We start from the raw sequence: 20,698 nt of genomic DNA on the forward strand, positions 1-20,698 counted from the left end.
CAAGCTAAATTGTGTCCATTATGCTTGAGGTGGTCGTTCTTTGTGTTAGATGTTACACTGCCCACAAAAAAAGTCTACCATACCCTGATTGCAGATAGCATGAGTCACACAATAATTGAACATTCAAATGCTAAGATGCTTTGTTTGGCAAAAACTATTATTATTATTACTATTATCATATATATACTGAATTGTGTAATAACGTGTACTTCTGTTTCTTGTAGGCTCCTAAATGACTGCAGAATATCTGAATGGGCAGGGAGTCTGGTCATTGAGTGGAAAAGGTTCAAGAACCCTTGATGTACTTTATTGCTCTTTCGTACTCCAGGCAACAGCTATTGGGCTTGTAAAAAAGACCTTTCCGCACTGGTGAATCCACCCAAAGATCATCTGAGCGCAATAATGTTTCAAGTTCTCCTTGTTACACATTTTTGCACCTGTGAAATTGGTTGGGTTGGTGTAGATTACCTTGAATGGGACTTCAGTGAGCGGAGCAGCAGGCACTGCCCTGGAGTCGGCCCAACACATGCCTGTCTAATGGATGTGATATGTGAGTGGGACAGAGCACGCTTTGCACACTGCACACATTGATGAAAACGGGAAGATTTTCCTCTGACCATGCATGGAATAGCCAGGTGGTCCGCCCTTGACATTTTTCATCTGTGCAAAATGGTATGTGTGGGGTAAATGTGCAAGCAAGAGAGACACAGAGAAACAGTCAGTAAGTGAGAGAGAGGGGAGAGAATTATGCTTTTCCTATTCCAAAGTTTGTGTTGTCCAAAACTAGCATAGGTGTATGGTAACCAGACTGGAAGAGGACAGATGAAGTGGTTTGGAACAGCCGCCTTGCTGCCAATGTGAGACTGCTGTTCTTCCATTAACACAGTACAGTAGCATGTCTGCCCGCTGCTTTAATGAAAAGCGCCATTGTGCTTAACAATTAACTTGTTTGTTCTTACTTTCATTTATCTGGGCAGAGTTTGCTCCCGACTCATGGTGTTATGCAATATGTCACATTCTTTCAGCTGTGCCCAGTTCACTTGTACTGCAGCCGTCCAACAGCTCCAATTATGTGCTTAGCTGAAAGACAGCTAAAATATACAGTACAGTAGTAGCCATGGAAGAACTAATGAATTAATCCCAGCTTTAATCACCCAGAGTCCAAATAATGTGCATTTTATTTTTAATAATCACACAATAAACCTTTCCATATTATACATGTGTTGATTCTTTTGAAAACAAGACTTTATATTTATAAATAAATTATAGAGCAATTTTATGTTTCCTTAACTGTTAACTGTGCTTATAAAAGCATGTGAACAGACACTTAACGCTATTTATATCTTTAGATTACTTCCTGTTCTCCCTCCTTGCCCTTGAGTTTCAATGTACTTGTTATTTTAAGCTGCTTTGGACAATAACGCCTAATGGTTTATTTGCTGCCTCTAAATGCTGAATAAGGGTAGGTTAAAATAAAGGGCTTTACTCAAACTAAACTTGTTATTTGTCTGACTGAGGTACAACAGATTTGACTTTTAATTTTCATCAAATTGAACTTCTTTCACTTTCATCTTGAACTGAAAAACCCTGTGTGCCATCAATGTGTCCATAAAATTGATGACTGAAGACGTGCAGAACTGAATTGCTGTTATGTTATGCTCTTGTTTCAAACTTTGTTCACATTGATACATGTGAAAGGTTTTTGAAAATAACTTTGTGAGGGCTGCTCTCCAGATGCCAGTTTAAATTACAAATTACTCCTTAAACAACTCAGGAGATTATTGAAAATATGCAGTTTCACAATGTCACTGGCATGGTCAATGTATCAAATCATTTCCAAGGGTGATGTTACAGGAATGCATGGATGAATACTTGGTTGAGTCATGCTAAACGTTTGTTATATCACATGAAACTCATTTCAACCATTAGCTGTTTTATATCAGATGCAGATTTAGATTGTTGCTGTGGAAGAGCAGACTATAGGACCACAGATATGACTATACATCTCAGAGCAATCAGCAAATCTAAAATACAAGAAATCTAGTTTAAACAGTGATATATGTTTGGCTTTCAGAAAGCCATAGGGAGACATTTCTTAATGTTGTAAAATAATGACTGCTGAAGGCTGACATGTATGCCAGGACCTTTTCTCCCATCAGCCAAAAATGTTATCACGCGATCTTTCACTGAGATATGGAAAAAATCCCTCACCGTTTGTTTAAACTCCTATCTCTCTATTTCTTAACAGAGGTGATGCCTGATCCTTAACTGATGACCCCGGCCATTACAGAGACAAGAAGATAGGGTGCACACACACACACACACACACACACACACACACACACACACACACACACACACACACACACACACACACACACACACACACACACACACACACACACACACACACACACACACACACACACACACACACACACACACACACACACACACACACACACACACACACACACACACACACACACACACACAGATGAAGAGATAGTGTGAAAAGGATAAATGGGTTCTCACTGTCCTTGCTGACATATTTGGGATTTTATGCCGAAAGACAAACAGATGGATTGATAACGCACATATACACACAAACAGCAAACAGATCGAGTGACGGGAGAGTGTTTAACAACCAAGTCCACGGCTCATAAATCACAGGAGATCTTGCAGTAAAGGCCTTACAACTCACTCACACTTGGGTTCACATTACAAACAGCAACACTTGGAACAACACCAAAGACTATGAGCTCTGCTAAAATACGCAGCTATACAGTAGCTCACATACAGATTGTGAGTCAAACGGATGAGGTCAAAGAGGAACCTGGAGAGCTTCAAAACAGTCAACATCCTTCATTTAAATACTTTGGTGTTTCAAAAAGCCCCACATTTATTTATTCTTCATATCCAATTATAGGAATGTAGCTGGAAATGCAGGGCCTCAGCCTGACCTGTGGTTCTCTAAGCATTACTTTAGGTTCACTCCCTCCAAATAAACTCTTGTACAGCCAGGTTTCTCTGCCTGGCACTAACTGAGCCTGTGTTGAATCTTCGAAAACTAAATTAAATCCAACACTTTGAACTGATCCGATCCCATTTTCTTAAAAAATACACAGCCAAATAGTAGACACATCAAGCGGGACAGGTTACTATCAACTTGGTCCAGTTTGTAATTAAGTTAGTGAAATCATTCAATAAGAGTTTCTGTTTTGTGACAAGTAAAGTGGACTTTATATGAAACATTTTTTTTCTCAGGGGTTTTCATTGTTCATTTAACCTTTTTCACCTTCTCTCTTGTTCTCCTCTCACATCTCATTTACTGCCAAACTAGCTAACTACGTACTCAAGTACGTGCATCTGTCCACACATGCGGACGAAATAGATCCCAAGATCAAAAACTTGACGTGTGCTGTTTGAAATGAGCGGACTGGCGAAGCTCAAACCGACACTCACAAATACGTTTTTTTCCATGCTGGTATATTGAACTGGATATGCAACTGGCTCACGCTTACACACATGTACCAATTGTGTGAATTCTCACACCGCGGTAGCAAGTTTTACCCAAAATGCTGACAAGAGCCATCATTTCTGGCACAGTAACAGCCCGCTGTAGACACAACATGCTGCTGCTTGTGTTTGTATGTGCGATAAAGAAAGGGTCCCCCATCACTCAAATGTTTTTACTGAAAATCACTCACAAGTATTCATTAAAAAAAAAGAATCCTCACCCCAGTTTGGGTGTTCCTTTATCTTCTCTGTCTCTTTACATTGGGCTCCATGACAGTGATCTGGTCAAAGCGTCTTTACAAAAACTCTGATTGGGGGAAGCTGAAGCCAGTTGCAAAGGTTTAAGTCGACAGTGGAGGGAGGAGTGTGTGTGTGTGTGTGTGTGTGTGTGTGTGTGTGTGTGTGTGTGTGTGTGTGTGTGTGTGTGTGTGTGTGTGTGTGTGTGTGTGTATGTGTGTGTGTGTGTGTGTGTGTGTGTGTCAGGCAGGCAGAGGGAGGAGACGTCACATTGTCTGATTGTGTGCCTGAATGTACCTTCTGACCCCGTGTGTTAGCCCTGACGTCTGAGGGAAGAGCATCCAATGCTAGAAAAAGAGAAGCTGAAGTGAGGACGGAAACGGACACATGGAAACAAGGTATCAGGCAACAAAAACAACTTGAGGTGAAGTTAATTTGTAGACAAGAGGGTCAAAGACAGAAAGAGCAAACACTTGTCAGCATTTCTCCCCCCCCACTGACCACTGTGACAGGCATCTACGGGTTTAACACTATGTGACTGTGTGGTGCTAAAGTCTTCCAACATTATTTCATCACATTTCGACAACTACGTGCAATAGTCCCATCTGACGAATTCATTCCTGACATAGGGCTCTGTGAACTAGCTGAACTGAAGCAGAAATCAGTCATACCATATAAGCCTGATATTTCCTGGTTCAGACTTGCGCAAAAACTGACTACCTGTGTGCCATAAGCAGTCACTTTTTGTGCAAGTCTGTGACATTCTCTGAGAACTAAAGCTCCCTGCTGATTCATTTTTGTTTGTTTGTGTGTCTGCACATGCAGGATTTTGATCCAATGAAGGCTGTGGACTGACTGACCCTGCTAACATTGTTTGCAAACAAGTAGGATAAGGGGGGCAGAATACCCAACAAGCCGTAATCACTCATGGATTGCATACGACATTTCAGATCACAGATTTTGGAGATTACACAGCAGAGTTTGAGAACTAGGACTATTCATGTAACTGTTTTCACTGTAAGAGTTTTTGCTTGTGTTACAGCTTTTGCAGCAACATTTCTTAAAACAATGTGTGTGTTTTTTGTGAGAAAAAGACAAATAAAGAGAGAGAAAAAGTATGTATGGGAGACACTGGTCTCTGTGTTGCACAAATGTTGTGACAGTTCTGCAAGGTAATCCCTATTGTTGCTTCGCAAGTGTGGGAAGTCTGTGTGTGGTGAGGAGGTAGGGGGTTGACCTGTTACTGGACAGACAAAGCCTTCTCCACAATGTATACATTTGCCTGTTTTACAATGGAGATACATTTCTTTGCACATAGTAGATACCTCTACTTTGGGTTTTAAATGTGCTACTCCATTGCTAATGCTTTGAAAACATAATATTTCTTTAAAAGGAATTTGTACTTTACAATGGATCCAAGCAACAATTCAGTGACTGTTAAGTTTTATTTACTTTGACTTGAGTAAAAATAATAGATTTCTGAGCAGCAAGTAAAACATTTCATAGTATAATAATACACAATAAGATATTTCCTGTACTTTCTGCAGTTTGTGAACTAGTTCTGTGACAGAAAGACCAACAACATGCGGACAGTCACATCATCCCCTCCATCTTCTTGTGTGGTTTGGAATTCAAACTCTGCTTGGAGGGCATATTTGAGCGTCCGGCCACCTCACCCGCACCCTCCAGCCTTTCCTCTTTAGAATCTCCCTGACACACTCACAACCACCAGTACCCACCACCATGTACACACACACACACACACACACACACACACACACACACACACACACACACACACACACACACACACACACACACACACACACACACACACACACACACACACACACACACACACACACACACACACACACACACACACACACACACACACACACACACACACACACACACAACTGCTGAGACACTCTTTTCAAACCATGCTAAACCTTTAGGCCCAACAATACAGGCTGGACCTAATCTTATAGCCCTCGACCAATCAGAGGGCTGGAAACTGAAGAGTGGAATTGATTGGCCGGTGGCCACAGGGGCCAGTGAGGGGAAGGAGAACAAGAGGAGAAAACCATTGTTGATTGATTACCATGAAAGACACTTTTGTTACCAACTTGAAGGCAGTACACTGTGCATGTATCAAGAGGAAACGCTAGCAGTCCTAAATTAGGTCACCAAAAAACTAACGTGGATACAAAATAAATCACTGAGATAGTGAGGTGTGCACAAGACAATCTCACCACACCTTCCGGAAAGACTAAGGTCCACAGATTATTAGCTGTTAGTCATATTGATTAGCTGTAGTGCAAAGGTTAGCTGGGTGATTTCTATCCATGAATAACATAGCAGAATGAGAGCAGGAGCAGAGTGATGGAAGAGAAGAGGTGAAGAAATGTAGTCCCCTAGCTTTGGCTATACACTTATCATACCAAAACAGTTCCTTATAAAGCAATCAAAAACCCTTTTAGTGATGGTGACGCTATTTTAGGGGTGACTTCAGCTCAATGCCATCTCATCTTTCCACATTGTAGGTTATGAGAGCTGCTCCAAGAGAAGACTGAGCTTGTTTTTTCTACTGGCAGCTTTTCGATTCCCAGAAAAATCACTCTACGGTGTCTGCAATGCACCAATAAGTCAACAGGGATCGGAACTGTAGCTCAGGAAGTCAGGGTTGAAACTTTTTAGGGTTGAAACAACTCCATTCTCATGCAAAAAAAAAATGACAAGATGTTACGGTAACCTTATTCACAAACCCCTGGATTTAGAAATAAGGCTGGTCAAGATAAACTATGTGGGTGCTTGAATAACGTGGAGGGTGTTATTGATGTTTCTGATATTGAACCACATTTTTATCTATTTGATTTCATCTTATTGAATTAGATTTTATAGACTGACTGCTGTTTCTGGAATTTTATCTTCTATGCTCTGGGCAAAGAACAATACTGTGCCTGATTCTCATCCAAGTACACCTCTGCCTGTTTGCAAAACACACACACACATTCCTCGTCTCCTTGTTTGTAATGCCACATACTGATTATAATAATAATAATAATAAAAAAATCTGATGTCTTTTGACTTCATATCAAGTACCAGCAGTATCTAGCCGCAGCACGATTCAGATTGTCTCCTAACAATCTTTCTATATCATGATAAAATGTCAGCTTGCACCAGGAAACAAACACTTTTCTATCATTTGTATGAACCTGCATTTACAGACTATTCACATGAGCAAAAGCATTAAAGCGTGACCAGATCAAATGCAAGATGCAAGAACACCCTCCATGTGAGCCAGCGATCCCATATCCTGCTCTTTGAATCTGAATGTGAATTTGCTGCCAAGGCCAAGGCCCTCACAGTGTCAGTGGCACTGATAGAAAGAGACAGAGAGACAGCGTGCCTCTATTCACAGCTAACATACACATTAGCATAACTACCATAGCGCGGGTTACCCACCTAGCCACCTGTAGCTACTCAACCCACACTAAGTAACCTCATTGTAACTTTTTCCCACCCACTTCATTCAGTCTTTTCTGCTCAATTCCTTGCACTTATATCAGTGCTTGAGCGTGACTGTGTGTGTGTGTGTGTGTGTGTGTGTGTGTGTGTGTGTGTGTGTGTGTGTGTGTGTGTGTGTGTGTGTGTGTGTGTGTGTGAAAGTATGTTTCCTCACTTGTAATGCCAGCAGAAGACCATTACGCCAGACTGTTTTGTGCTATAATGAAGTGAGCAAGCTTGAATGGCAACCAGACATCAATTGTTATGTGGGGCATTGTGCAGCTCAATGAGCCTCTGATGAGTAAATTTAAGACGTAAAATGTTTATAAATAAAGAACGGAATGAGTAAGAGGCTGACAATGTCTGCTATGAATATTTGTGGGTGTGTTTTTGACCAAAGAATCTTGTGCATATTAGAGGGATGAATAAACAAAAATGCTCTCTCTCTCTCTCTCTCTCTGTCATGTTAACTTGTTGTAGAGGAGGGGTTCTGTTGAGAACAAGGGGTAGGAGGAGTGTTATGGGGGGGGAGCCTCCCCCAAGGCTGTGATTGGATGAGGCTGCTGTGACTGAGTGCAGGGGAGGCCAGTCGGAAGGTGAGTGGTCTGGGAGCTTGCTAGGGGGCAGGCAGCCACAGAGAGCAGCTACCACTGCCTCTTAAAACCTAAGGTAGTCCTCATTACAGCTACAGACTGATAGACAGAGAGTAGAGCAGGGCTGGAGACAGTTCTAAGAGAGGGAGAGGAAAGGAGAGAGTGAGAAATTGTGAACAGGGAAAGTTAGAAAACCAGCAGTCCTACTTGAGTGCTCACCCTTCCTTGACTGCTGCCTCCCCACTGCACTACCTGAGGCTCACATACACACACACAGGGAGGTGTTCAGGGAGGCTTAGAGGGCTGACTCTCCAGGGGAAGAAGGGAATTAACACTTTGTTTTCAATCCACGGCGATCATACTCAGGACAAAAAAAGGGATTACAGCTTGTACGCCTGCCCCACTTGTTCCTCTCTACTCCCTGCATTTTGTCTTCACTTTGGAGACTTTGGATACAACCTTCTTGAATTGTTTGTTCGGGCTAAGAGAGAGATGGCACATGGACAAAAGAGCCCCAGGTGGGCATTAACCCAGGGCTCCTCCAGCTTGGCACTGGGCCTGTCGTTCTTCTCCCTCCTCCTCCTACTCCTCACCGTCTCGGCCGCAGACGAGTACGACTATTACAGCTGGCAGTCGGACAACTTCCACAATGGCCGTTTCTACACCAAGCTGCCCCAGTGTGTGGACATACCAGCTGACCTGCGCCTGTGCCACAACGTGGGCTACAAGAAGATGAGGCTGCCCAACCTCCTGGACCACGAGACCATGCCAGAGGTCAAGCAGCAGGCGGGCAGCTGGGTGCCCCTCCTGGCCAAACGGTGCCATGCTGACACCCAGGTCTTCCTGTGCTCGCTGTTTGCACCGGTGTGCCTGGACAGACCCATCTATCCCTGCCGCTCGCTGTGTGAGGCCGTGAGGGATAGCTGTGCTCCGGTGATGGAGACCTACGGCTTCCCCTGGCCAGAGATGCTGACCTGTGATAAGTTCCCCATTGATAACGACCTCTGCATCCCGATGCAATTCACTGGGAACCAGGCCACCCAGCCACCAGGTAGGGCAACTATGTGCACATACACCAACTCTAACACACACACAGACTCATTCAAGTATGCTCACACTAAAAATCTTCTTCACACCTCAATAGTTTAAATAACTTAGAGTAAAATGAATGCTCTAACAGCAGGTAAAATGTCAGCTTGAGATAGTTATCAGGTATTATACATGCATTGAAGAAAGCAATATAAATACACACATTAGCAAGTGTTTTGAATGGGGTAACAGTTGCTAAATTACTGCTGTAACACGACTTACAGTTAGTCTCTGCATTGTTAATTCCAGAATTTTGACTGACAACATTTCTAAGACAGAGGACCCTGCAGAGTCAGAAATAGTGAGAGCCCAAAAACGGCTGTGAGGCTCAATCCGCCGAGATGATGACAGATGAAAGTTTCAGTGAGAGACTATGCAGAGTCAGGGAGGAGACAGGAGCAGCGAGAGGCTACAGGGGAAAGTTCTTGAGTAAGTGGACGGTCGAGGCCGGCTCCTGTCATCTGCATACGCCTCAGGCCGGACAGAGACAGGCTGGGAGAGAGAGACAGGAGACTGAGAGACTCCGACAGCCAGATCGCTCACAGAGTTAAGATTAATGGACTGTGATGTTGAACACACTTTAACTGAAAAAGGTGAAACACACTCACATGCATACAGACACACACTTTTATCAGCAGACATCCAACGACAGCCAATCAATCAATCAATCAATCAATCTAACTCATTGAATGGAGAATGTCTTATTTCAAAGCTGTCATGCATGCAACTAACTAGCTGGTCTGCAGAGTGTCAATAAATGAGCAAATGAACCCAAGATGCAACATTGAAGAAGAACATTTAATAAAATAAGATTTGATTCACAGAAAAAATTGAAATATTATAAAAAATGTTCACAGGAAACATGAAAATAACCAAGCATTTGGGCCAATAGTGAGCTGGGAACTACATTGAGAGAAAAAGGTATGTGCATGTGTGTGTATGAACCACAACTACCTAAGCAGCCTCTTCACAAAAGCAGTCGGAGCTGAGAGGCAGAGAGGGAGTTGATGAGAGTCTTTAGACAGTGGAGTGGGACAGTCCCAACTGTGTCCCAGCCTGCTAGGCCTTTGTTGGGTCTGGCAGCCAGCAGGCCAATTAGCAAGAAGGCCAATTACTGAGCTCCCACTAATTAGTGGACATGACAGGACAAGAGAGGCAGGCAGAGAATGGGAATGGCTTAAGTCTGATTGTCCCTGAGAGGGAGAAAGGAGAGGAGTGAAAGGAGAGGGAAGCGGGAGAGTAAGGAGAGGCAGACCCAGCGTAGAATAGGAGAAAAGCTGCTTCCTGCAGCTGAAAAAAATGTCTACCTCTCTGCTTTCAATAAGGACTGGAAGAAAAACGGTTAATTATTCTCATTATTCCACTTCTTGCCTTAAATCTTTTATATGTACTTTGATTGACATCTTCCTGTATTTTTTATATGCATAGTAAAAGTGGTTTCCTTAACTTGATGCAGTATAGTGATTTACTAAAGCGATAAAATGAAACCAAATAATGCCAAAACATAATGTTAGTCCTGTAAATCATAAAGTGTGTGACTTATCTTTGCTTTTTATCATTTATGTTTACAGCAAACCGATATCTAATTATCTACTCTGATAAAAAAAGTTTTTTCTGGACTCTCATGAATTCATGCAGGGCTGACTTACTCCATTAGGGAAAATGGCTGTTCTGTTTTTGTAGGAGGAGTATCAACTATGTGACACTTTGGCTTTGCAGAGCCATAACTCATTCTCTTACATGCTCCCTGAGAAGGAGGCGGCTTAGACTTCATCCGTCACCTCCAGAAACAGGCAACTGTTTGTTGATCCTATCTAATCAAATGCTGATCGGATGGGTATCGATTACACAGTGATGGTTCGAGACCACTCCAAATATGTAAAGGGATCTTAGCTGTCGAGCATTGTATAAAGAAAAATAATTAAAGGTTTAAAGATTAGATACAAAATGTTAATATTAGCGTAGTTTAAAATTCAATTTGATAGTGTGTTTGTGAGTGTGTGTTTGAAACGGAGAGTGAAACCATATCACTTCTAGCCCAAAGGCTCAGTCACTGACATTTTGTTAAGAACCAAAGATTCTCAGATTTGCCGATGAGGCCATACCGAGGACAAACTTTTGGCTTTATAGCACACGCACAAATCCCCCCCCCACACACCCACATATACACAGAGCCAGCAATAATAAAAAGGAATTATAAGTAAGAGTTGTTTCTAAGACTTTTCTGGAAATTCCAAATGGACATGCTGATTTCGCTTACACAGGATCACATGAGGGCTCTTGAGTTAATACAGGTGAATCTTTGGGAGTTGGATCAATCACAGGAGTTAAGTGTTCTTATGTTGCTCTGCCTCTCCAGGAGGCCCTGATGTAATCTGAGCTATTCTGCAATTACATGATATAGCACGGTTCGAGGGCTCCTGTGGAAACTAACAGTACATAGTCAGATTCACTTTCCACCTTTCTGTCATAGCCAAAACTGAGAGGAACACCATCACCACCTGAGCTCAGGTTGTGTCTGTGGATGATTTTTGGCATGTGTGTGTGTAACAGGGGCCCATGGGGTGTGATTATGTGAAACACAAGTCAGTATGTATTATACCAGCAAAGACAGGCAGACTGCTGACAAGAGGGCACAGACATCCAGGGAGTAAAAAAGGCCTCAGTCTGTCGGGCAGAGCACAGTTATTGCCACCCATCAACTCCACCTTATTTAATGATGCTGCCTTTAGCTGCTGTCAGCATCAGCAAATCAACAGGTGTGATAGGCAAAGAGAGAGTTCTGCACCGGGTTTAAGTGCATAGGGTAAACTCCATAACTCAAATTGCACATTTCCACAGAAATTGCTCTTCAAGACAATATGCACGTTGTCCAGTGAAAGTCGTTGAAATTGCATGGTGTGAAAGATATTGTCTGTCCTCGCCGTACTCATTGATGCGGCTAGTGTAAGTTACAACCGTGCTAAAGGAGACAGGCAGCACTGTCAGGTCCCCAGCAGCACAATGGGCGCTACTCATGTGGCCCTGGCTGCTATATGAAAAGGAAAATGTGATCCAATGCTCTGTGCATGGAAGACTGCCTCGGCCTTTTGAGAATGTATTTTCTCTTCTGTATAGGATTCCTACAGATGCAAGGAGCATGCTGTGTTTTAGAGGCCCCAGGGGCTGCCTGTGGGCCATGTTTAAGTCCTCCTCTGTCCGTCTGCATGCCGCATTTAAACAGATGTTAGGACCTCCGACATAAATCACACGCTGCATTTCATCTCCGGCACAGTACCGTTTTATGTCATAAGTGTTGCTGCTCGTAACTTAAAGGGCCCAAATGAGGCATGAGATAGTGACCCGCACATACTCTAAATGGAACGTTCTTTCCATAAAAGTGGCTGTGATGCTCTGGCTGCAGGGGATGAGGCAGAATACATGGCAGGGGATCGGATGACGATATTGTTAGATCTGATCATCTATGATGGGAAGATATGTGTGTATGTTGGAGAGAAAGAGTCGGAGACAAAAGGACTGTAAGCTTACTGTCACTAACACATGGGCTATAAAACTGATTTTACGCTAATTTATGAAACGTTCCGAACATAAAATGTGATTTAGAGTGTTGGTATTTCAAAGACACTGTTTGAGATGAATGAGAAGGATTCTTGAATGTTATGTTAAGACAAATGGCTGGTCAAGGTGTTTTTACTCTTAAGAGGTTGTCCACACCTACACGGGTAATTTTGCAAACATAGCTTTTCCAAATATGTTTTGGCCTTTTGTCCACACCAAGCAGCATTTTAGGTCACTGAAAAAATATATTTACAAGAAATGTAATCAACTAATTACAAGAAAATGTGCATGATGATATTATCATGTTTTTTTGTTGTTGTTTTTGGAGGTCAAAGCTGTTCACTCTTTATGAGGCCTTCTATTCCAAAAATCTGTCATTATTTGATATATGACTTTAAAGATGTTTTTTATGATAATGAGGAGATTATTTCCCCAAAAATCTATAATTAAAATAAATATTTAGGTGGGAAACAATTACATTTGCTAGAGAGGAGAAATAGACTGAGCAATAAAAAAAACAGACACAAGAGGATGGAGACTGAAATGGAGAAAGTTAAGTTTTGCACTTAAATTACTGGACTCTTGCCTTACGTCATTGCCACTCTGGCTTGCTGTTTGAAGATTACCAGCAGTGCTTTCCAACAGACCACCTCCTTTCTCGCACTGCTCCCATCATCCTTTCCTCTTACCCCAAATCATCAACTCCCAACCTCCTCAACAACATCAGCTCTGAGAGACAATATTATAACACTCGTCACTGGGAATGGAAATATTTAAGCTTGGGCGATGAAGTTTATAACCCAGCACGCAGCATGATGAAAAGCAGCACACGATTGATAGTCACGTCCAAAGTCAACCAAAGCAAGAGCATACTTTTCGGATTTTCAATCACATGGCGAGAAAATTCCTAAACTGCTTTGAGATGATGGCAAAATACATGAATGACCTAATGTCAAAATATTTGCTGAGTAGAAATGAGTCCAGGAAAGAAAAATCCACGCAGCAGTGATTCCCATTAGAACATGACCGTGGTTCCCCCGACGGAGAGCAGAACGTGATGAGGGCAGTCGTCGCTTAATTGATTTCTCAGCGGCATCCAAATGGTGGTTTTCTGTCTAAGCTCAACTAAGTTTCATGGAAGGGCTGCTTTCTCCTGACGCATGCTCTGGCATCCACGCAGCTTGGCATCCTGCCAACATACCACCCTTGTGAAACCAGAATGAATTACCGTGGAGTCTGAATAAGAAGTAACAGCTTCAAGGGAATCATTCAAAACAGACAAATCTAGAGTTTTGGCATCTATTAAAACGTGCGTGCGTGTGTTTCCGTGCTCTTGTCCCAGTCTTCATGTCAGCACCAGACAATTAAGAGGTCTGACCCTGTAGGTAGGTCCCGCCTGTGAATGCATGGGAAACATCAGCGAAGGAAAAACCTGCAGATACTCTACAAGAACACGGTTCAACTCCCTCCATACGAGCGCTTACACACATCCATACACTCAGTGGTGGTTAGGGGGTTCACCTCCCCACGACCCGAGCAGTGAAGCATGCTCAACTATGACCCCTCTCATTATCTGCCCAGACGCTGCGGTTGGGGCTGGGGTGATAACCTTTGAACCCTGACTTTTAACCCAGGGGCCACTGCTGGACTGTGCTAGGATTATCCTCTGTGTGTTTGTAAGTGTGAGACACACAGGAAAACACAGGAAGGGGGGAGAAATCTGAACATATTTTGGATATTGCGGTGAGTGAGCAATAGAAAATGTAACTCCCCTATAAGCAGACTTACCAAAAAAAGACTGCTTATGATATTTATCTGCCCTGTAGGTGTATGCATGTGGTGAGTGGAAGATTTCTATTTCACATCCTTCTCTCCCTGGCCATTTTTTAATATTATAGCTTGTTCTGTCAATTGGCTCAAGGCTCTGTTTTGTGGATAAGTTGACTGATATTAGCTGTGTATAGAAACAACCAGCCCTACAAGGATTACATGGAGGTTATGTAGTAATTTTCATATTGATGTTTTGAATTGAAGAGCATTTGGAGAAAATTGAAAAGCAGTATAAGGCATTTTCTGTGAGTTTTGTTTGTCTGAGGATGAAGAAATTGAGGGCTTGGAAGAGTTCTAAAAGTGGCATTGGTGAGAATATATGATTAAGTCAAAATGTCAGGATTCTTCATCATATTTTAAAGCATATTCTGTCTACTTTCTGCTGTAGAAACAAACACGATTTTGCTGTAAGCAAACAAAAAAGACTTAATGTAGGGACTGTACTGTACTTCTCTCATATGCTGCATGAGTGCACAATAACAACAATCATGTTCTAAATCAAAGTCAGAGAGGCTAAACATGCTTTACAGCAAAGCAGCCATGACCATAAATCTCGAGATAAAAATAAACTGAAGTTGTTGCTTTGGTTTCCCCTTGCTGTTTCACAATGTGTGGTTGCTGTGTGGCCTAAAAGCTGGCTGTGTATACTGAATAACTTTTCACCATGTTCAGCGGCTGCTGCTGCAGCAGCGTTTACCTTTCTGCAGAGCCAAGCCCACGCCTGCACCACCAAAATATACAAGGGCCAGAATAAAAACATTTTGTCCGGTGTAATTGCAGGGCAAACATCAGTCAGCTTGCTGGACTGTATATTCGCTCTGCAGCAAATAGCCTCTGACATGAGGAGGGGGGCTGCAAGTAAGTGCCTCAAAAGTGCTTAACGATTTCATACCGACACGGCTTTCGTTTCACTTGAATAGCACTGACCTCAACTCAGCCCTTAGATATTAGCTAATCTTGCCTTAAAATAACTATGAGATGTGACTATGTGTAGTTGCTAATGAAACCGTATTTTTTTGCTGTCGCCCCTCAGTGTCAAAGGTGTGCCCACCGTGTGACAATGAGATGAAAGCAGACAACATCATGGAGCATTACTGCGCCAGTGACTTTGGTAAGTACCATCAATTACAGACAGAGCTGCATGTGTGGTCACATACAATAGAGTAGAGGGGTAAAGGGCAGTTAAAAACAGTACAAACTGCAACAAATACTGGAAAAATCCAGCGTATATTGTAAATGATACTGCAAATTTCCTCTCCTATAAATAGCAAAGGTAAGTTACAGGTTGATTTGGCTTTTAATTGAAGTACGTATATTACACATAAGAGTACACATTAAACAATAATGTTTGCAGGTGTTTGTAGAAAACAGTCAAAATGGGTGCAGAACAATGAACACGCTCATTTTGAACTATTCCCTCTGCTATCATAACCCCCCTTCTTCACATAAATTGATAAATTAATATAACAGATTTGAGTCCCTGATGTCCATTCAACATCATTTTATCTTTCTACTTTCCTGCATTCCAGTTTCTCCACAGTAATGACCTGCACACAAAGCCAGAACATAATTATTCCATTATTTCTGCTTGTGGAGGCTTTTGGCTCATCCGACTCCACAGCGGCTGAATTTCTGGACTACTTCCCCAGTCCTAAGAGTTAATGATATACTTACTGCTCTGTATTTCTCAGATTCTGAGCAATGAACTGGAAATGGTGAGGAAAAAACTCATAGCCTTGGGAGACTGAAGAACATGGCTCGTGTTCCCGAAAAGATTAGTGAGAGTAGAGTAATTAAAAATGAAATGTGGCCAGACTGGTGCTCAAAATCAAAGAGCTGTGCAGTTTAAAAGAGACCCCTGTTACCCCTCACCTACGAAATGACCTGAATATACACCGCTTGACCCATTTGGAATGAAAAATGAATCAACGCTTAACAAATGACACCCAACAACAAAATGAATCTTTGTGCACATTGCTGCAGCCAAAACAAACTGTAGGCTCATCCCCATAATTCATCATGACGACCGAATCACACAATTATTTTTTCTGATTGATTTCTGGATTAGATATCTCAATCTTCCATCATGGGGGTGTTTTTCAGGGATAAGATTTGTTCTGTTGATTAATATTAAATATGCTTACATGTGAAAGCAGATAGCGACCATAAGACAGACATTTTATTGGCTATTAAGGCATGTGACTGCATGAGGATGAGTAGAGAAGTCAAGATAGCCATGACGTATGGATCTGGAGATCAAGGCAAGAATGACTCCACAGTGTTATTCTATAGGGTGATAGCAGATTGCAGCTTGATCTCATGCCTTATGAATGTTGTTGCCTATTCATCTTCAGAACAATGTTCGCCTTCGGAGAAGTTTATACTCCGTGTTTTATTACAGTGTACTTTTGATATCTGATCCCTCCACATTCCATGCTGTATCATCCTGCAAACCAGTACAAGTGACAAGAGTAAGAAAAGAAAAGGGTGAGGGATGTGAGTCTGGCAGGGGACAGACATGAAACCAACACCTGGTTGGAAGTGGAGGCTGCTCGACTTAGCTTCAGGAAAACCTGGGTCTGCTCAAAATGACAGAACACTTCTCACTCCTTCTTCCTCTATGGAAATTTGCTCACTTAAAAAAGTATGTTTGTATAAAGACGTGGGCACAGCTTGTCACCAGGATACTGGCCAGGTTGCACAGAGAGCCAGCTGCATCACTTAATACTTATTATGAGTTGGTGTTCAAAGTGAAGCAGGGAGTGAAATGATTTTATCCTTTCTATCTTTACTGAACACACATATGAACATGAATGCATTCATTCACAAATACAAACACACACTGAGGCACACAAACAAACACATGCCTTCAGTGAAAGAGCTGGATGTGAAATAGGATGCGGATGAAAGGCAACTCAACACACACATTCCTTTTTGAACATGCTATCACTTTGCCTGTACTGTGTATACGTAACAGAGTGTACCGAGGGATGTTTATGCAGGCAAGAAACGAAATGGCGATCTTCCAACAGGCTTGGGTAGGGTACATAGCGATGCTTCATACCGACCCCGTGCCTTAGCACGGCAAATGATTAATTTCACCTGTCAAAATGTTCACCCAGAGAATTCCTCTTTCATGCTTGGCAGTTCAATTTTAATCTTTCACATGGTAGACCTATAAACACGAGACAGCAGGAGATAGGAGTTGGAACTTCATTAAGTTGATACACTGAAGTTTGCAGTATTTAAACTCTGCATATACTAAACACAGAGTTGTTCTGTGTTCTATATTTTTGATGTATAATTACAGGACCATGAGTGCAATTGCTCAGTAGAGGAGCATTAGAATTAAAACTTACTACAAAGTGAGTGTTACATAGAAAATGATGAAGCCAGAACAAGCCAGTATGAACAACAAAAGTTGATAACTTTGAAGAGCTTAGACTTTGAGACGTGATTTTTTTTACAACTATCAACCTGTACTTGATTGCAGTCAGTTTTGCCTCCTTCAAATCTAACTTCCTAGAGATTCTATTTAAGACTTGAAAACAAAAATACGCAGGTCCCAATCTTTGTAAAATAGTAAAATCAAGTAAAAATATCCTCTTAATTTGCATGTTGCTAATAAAGACATGTAACTTTCAAGGGCTCAAGACTTGACAAGAACTTGCTTCGTAAAGGAGGTTGTAACTTGAAAAACATGTCCTCTTTTTCATTTACGAGTTTTCCCCAAGTTGGAAACACACACACACACACACACACACACACACACACACACACACACACACACACACACACACACACACACACACACACACACACACACACACACACACACACACACACACACACACACACACACACACACACACACACACACACACACACACACACACACACACACACACACACACACACACACACACACACACAGGATGCAGTTTTTATACGCTGCAGGAGAGTTTAAGTTATGATACTCAGGAGAGGTGTAAAATAGCTGCTTCTTTGGCGCAGCACAGGGCTCAGAGCTGGTTTGAAGGAGGGAGAAATGTCACAGCTGCTCACAGTAGGAATTAACATTTAAGTCAGAGTGACACATTAACAGCGTCTAGGTGTAAATATCTGTTTTATAGAATAAAATACAGAGTTTAAATATATCTATATCTTTCCCCTTAGCCCTCAAGATGAAAATCAAGGAGGTGAAGAAGGAAAAGGGCGACCGGAAGCTGATTGCAGCACAGAAGAAGAAGAAAGTGTTGAAGCAGGGCGTGCTAAGGAAAAAGGACCTGAAGAAACTGACCCTGTACATCAAGAATGGCGCCAACTGCCCGTGTTCCCAGCTGGACAGCCTGGGCACCAACTTCCTCATCATGGGCCGCAAAGTGGATCAGCAACTGCTGCTCATGTCCATTCACAAGTGGGACAAGAAAAGCAAGGAACTCAAATTCGCAATCAAGTACATGAAGTCCCATCAGTGTCCCACCTATCACACTGTCTTTCAGTGAGGCGGCTTGCAGCACAATCTACAATCACTTCACACATTTCCCCCACATAGAATCTAATTCTGCATTCCTGACCCCAATATCCCTGGAAAATCTCTTACCAGTCTGACAAATAGTCCTACAAGAGGTCACAGGGCAGCCAAGCTTTTATTTTCTCAGCTTTAACTTGAGTCAGGTTGTCAAGGGGATCGTCCTGATCTGCTTAGATGATTCAGACATGTTAATGTTGGAGAGGGAAAAAAGCTGCACTCTGCAGCTCCAATCACATCATAAAAAACCCAAAGTAACCACAGATTGTATAATAATTTGGGTGATGTAATTTTATTTCCCAAGGAACAAAAGACATTTTCATAGACCCCCTGTGATTCAATAAATATATTCCTTGACAATTCTGCTTTCCTATTCTGATATACAAGACCAAATCACTTGTGTGATATCTAACAGCAACTTAATCAAGACAGCTGCCTTAAAACATGGAAAACTAAAGATTTGAGGCAACTATTGGAGGGAACATATGTTTGATAATGTAATAAGTATAGGCTAAGGGACCTTAAGTGGGAAGGCAGGGTTTGTTTCAGTGTATAGAGAGATGAGAAAAATGATACACTACAGTACAAGGCGGCTGTGCAATTGGGCACAATGCTCCCAGGAATAACATCAAAGCAGAGACATATAGATGATCAGCTTAACTGTGTTATGATAATGTAAAAAGTAGGTAATTCAGATGAATACTAGATGATTAGATATCAGGCTTTTTTCTTTTATCCCTGCCGGGAAAGAAGACAGATGGAGCGAGGCAGACTGGCGGACTGGAGGATACTTCCATTGACTTTGTACAGCAACGCTTATGTGGCCTGAAAGAGGGAAACTTGAATATTTTTGCTTTTCAATTGGAGAGAGAATGAGGTTAAAGTAGAGAAGACATCTTTCCTGAAAACAAGTGGTAAAGAAAGCGAGAGAAAGAGACTCTGGACAGAACCAACAAAGTTGGGTTGATAAGTCTCTGGTACTGTTTTTTCACTATCACTCTGCAAATGTTTATTTGTTTTGTACTTTTTAAAAAATTTCTTCAGTTAAACTTCTATTGTATGAAGACAGGAATCATCCATACAGACATAGCACATGAATTCACTGTTGCCGTAGCAATAAAGGATGAAAATTTAACTATGACAATATTTTCTAATCAGTTAACCTGTAAGTAGTTATGTTACTGAAATACATCTTTGTTTTACAAAAAAAGTAAATGAATAAAATATATTTGAAATTTTTATAAAGAATATTTCTTTAATGTCATTTTTTTTATCATTGTGATGTAACCATGTGCACACTCATCCATGTTGTTTTGATTTCCTGAAAGAATGTTTGCTTGGTTGAGAAAATATACTTCTCAGCCAAGAACATGCATACTTGGTGCATACTTTAAGTTCCCAGTAGCTTTCTTACTTGCTTTTTTCGATTTTTTAAACTGCCATTTATAAATCCAGTCAAAGTTAGAACATTAGAAAAACACACTTTTTCTCATGAACAATTATTACGAATGAAGATTTCGATTTACTTTGAATAGGTTTTCCTCTAGGTTAGAACATTACCTTGAGGGAACATTACATCACATTACATATCATTTCTTAGACGGTTTTATCCAAAACAAATTACATACATTCAATACTGTGGGCAATCCCCGCAATTTAGGTTGAAGTGTCTTTCCCAGGGACACAACGACATGCTGACTGCAGTGGGGCTGGAACCAGATCATCGCACTAGCCCACTGCGCCACAGAACTCCCTACATAAAGAATGCACTAAGCCTCTCCTGCACCTTCATTTCTCATTTCCCAGGGAATAAAAAGGTTAAACCTCAGTA

The 20,698-nt window shown here is 41.7% G+C and overlaps 1 protein-coding gene across 1 annotated transcript; it reads left to right on the forward strand.

The window, feature by feature from the left end:
* Positions 1-7,889: 7,889 nt before the first annotated feature.
* Positions 7,890-20,115, forward strand: sfrp5 (secreted frizzled-related protein 5). Its single transcript, XM_063875506.1, has 3 exons — positions 7,890-8,910; positions 15,370-15,447; positions 18,513-20,115. The coding sequence occupies exons 1-3, from the start codon at positions 8,352-8,354 to the stop codon at positions 18,839-18,841; spliced, it is 966 nt and encodes a 321-aa protein (XP_063731576.1). The 5' UTR covers positions 7,890-8,351; the 3' UTR covers positions 18,842-20,115.
* Positions 20,116-20,698: the final 583 nt, after the last annotated feature.

Source organism: Eleginops maclovinus, chromosome 22 (genome assembly GCF_036324505.1).
Source record: "Eleginops maclovinus isolate JMC-PN-2008 ecotype Puerto Natales chromosome 22, JC_Emac_rtc_rv5, whole genome shotgun sequence".
In the NCBI taxonomy this organism is placed as follows: Eukaryota; Metazoa; Chordata; class Actinopteri; order Perciformes; family Eleginopidae; genus Eleginops; species Eleginops maclovinus.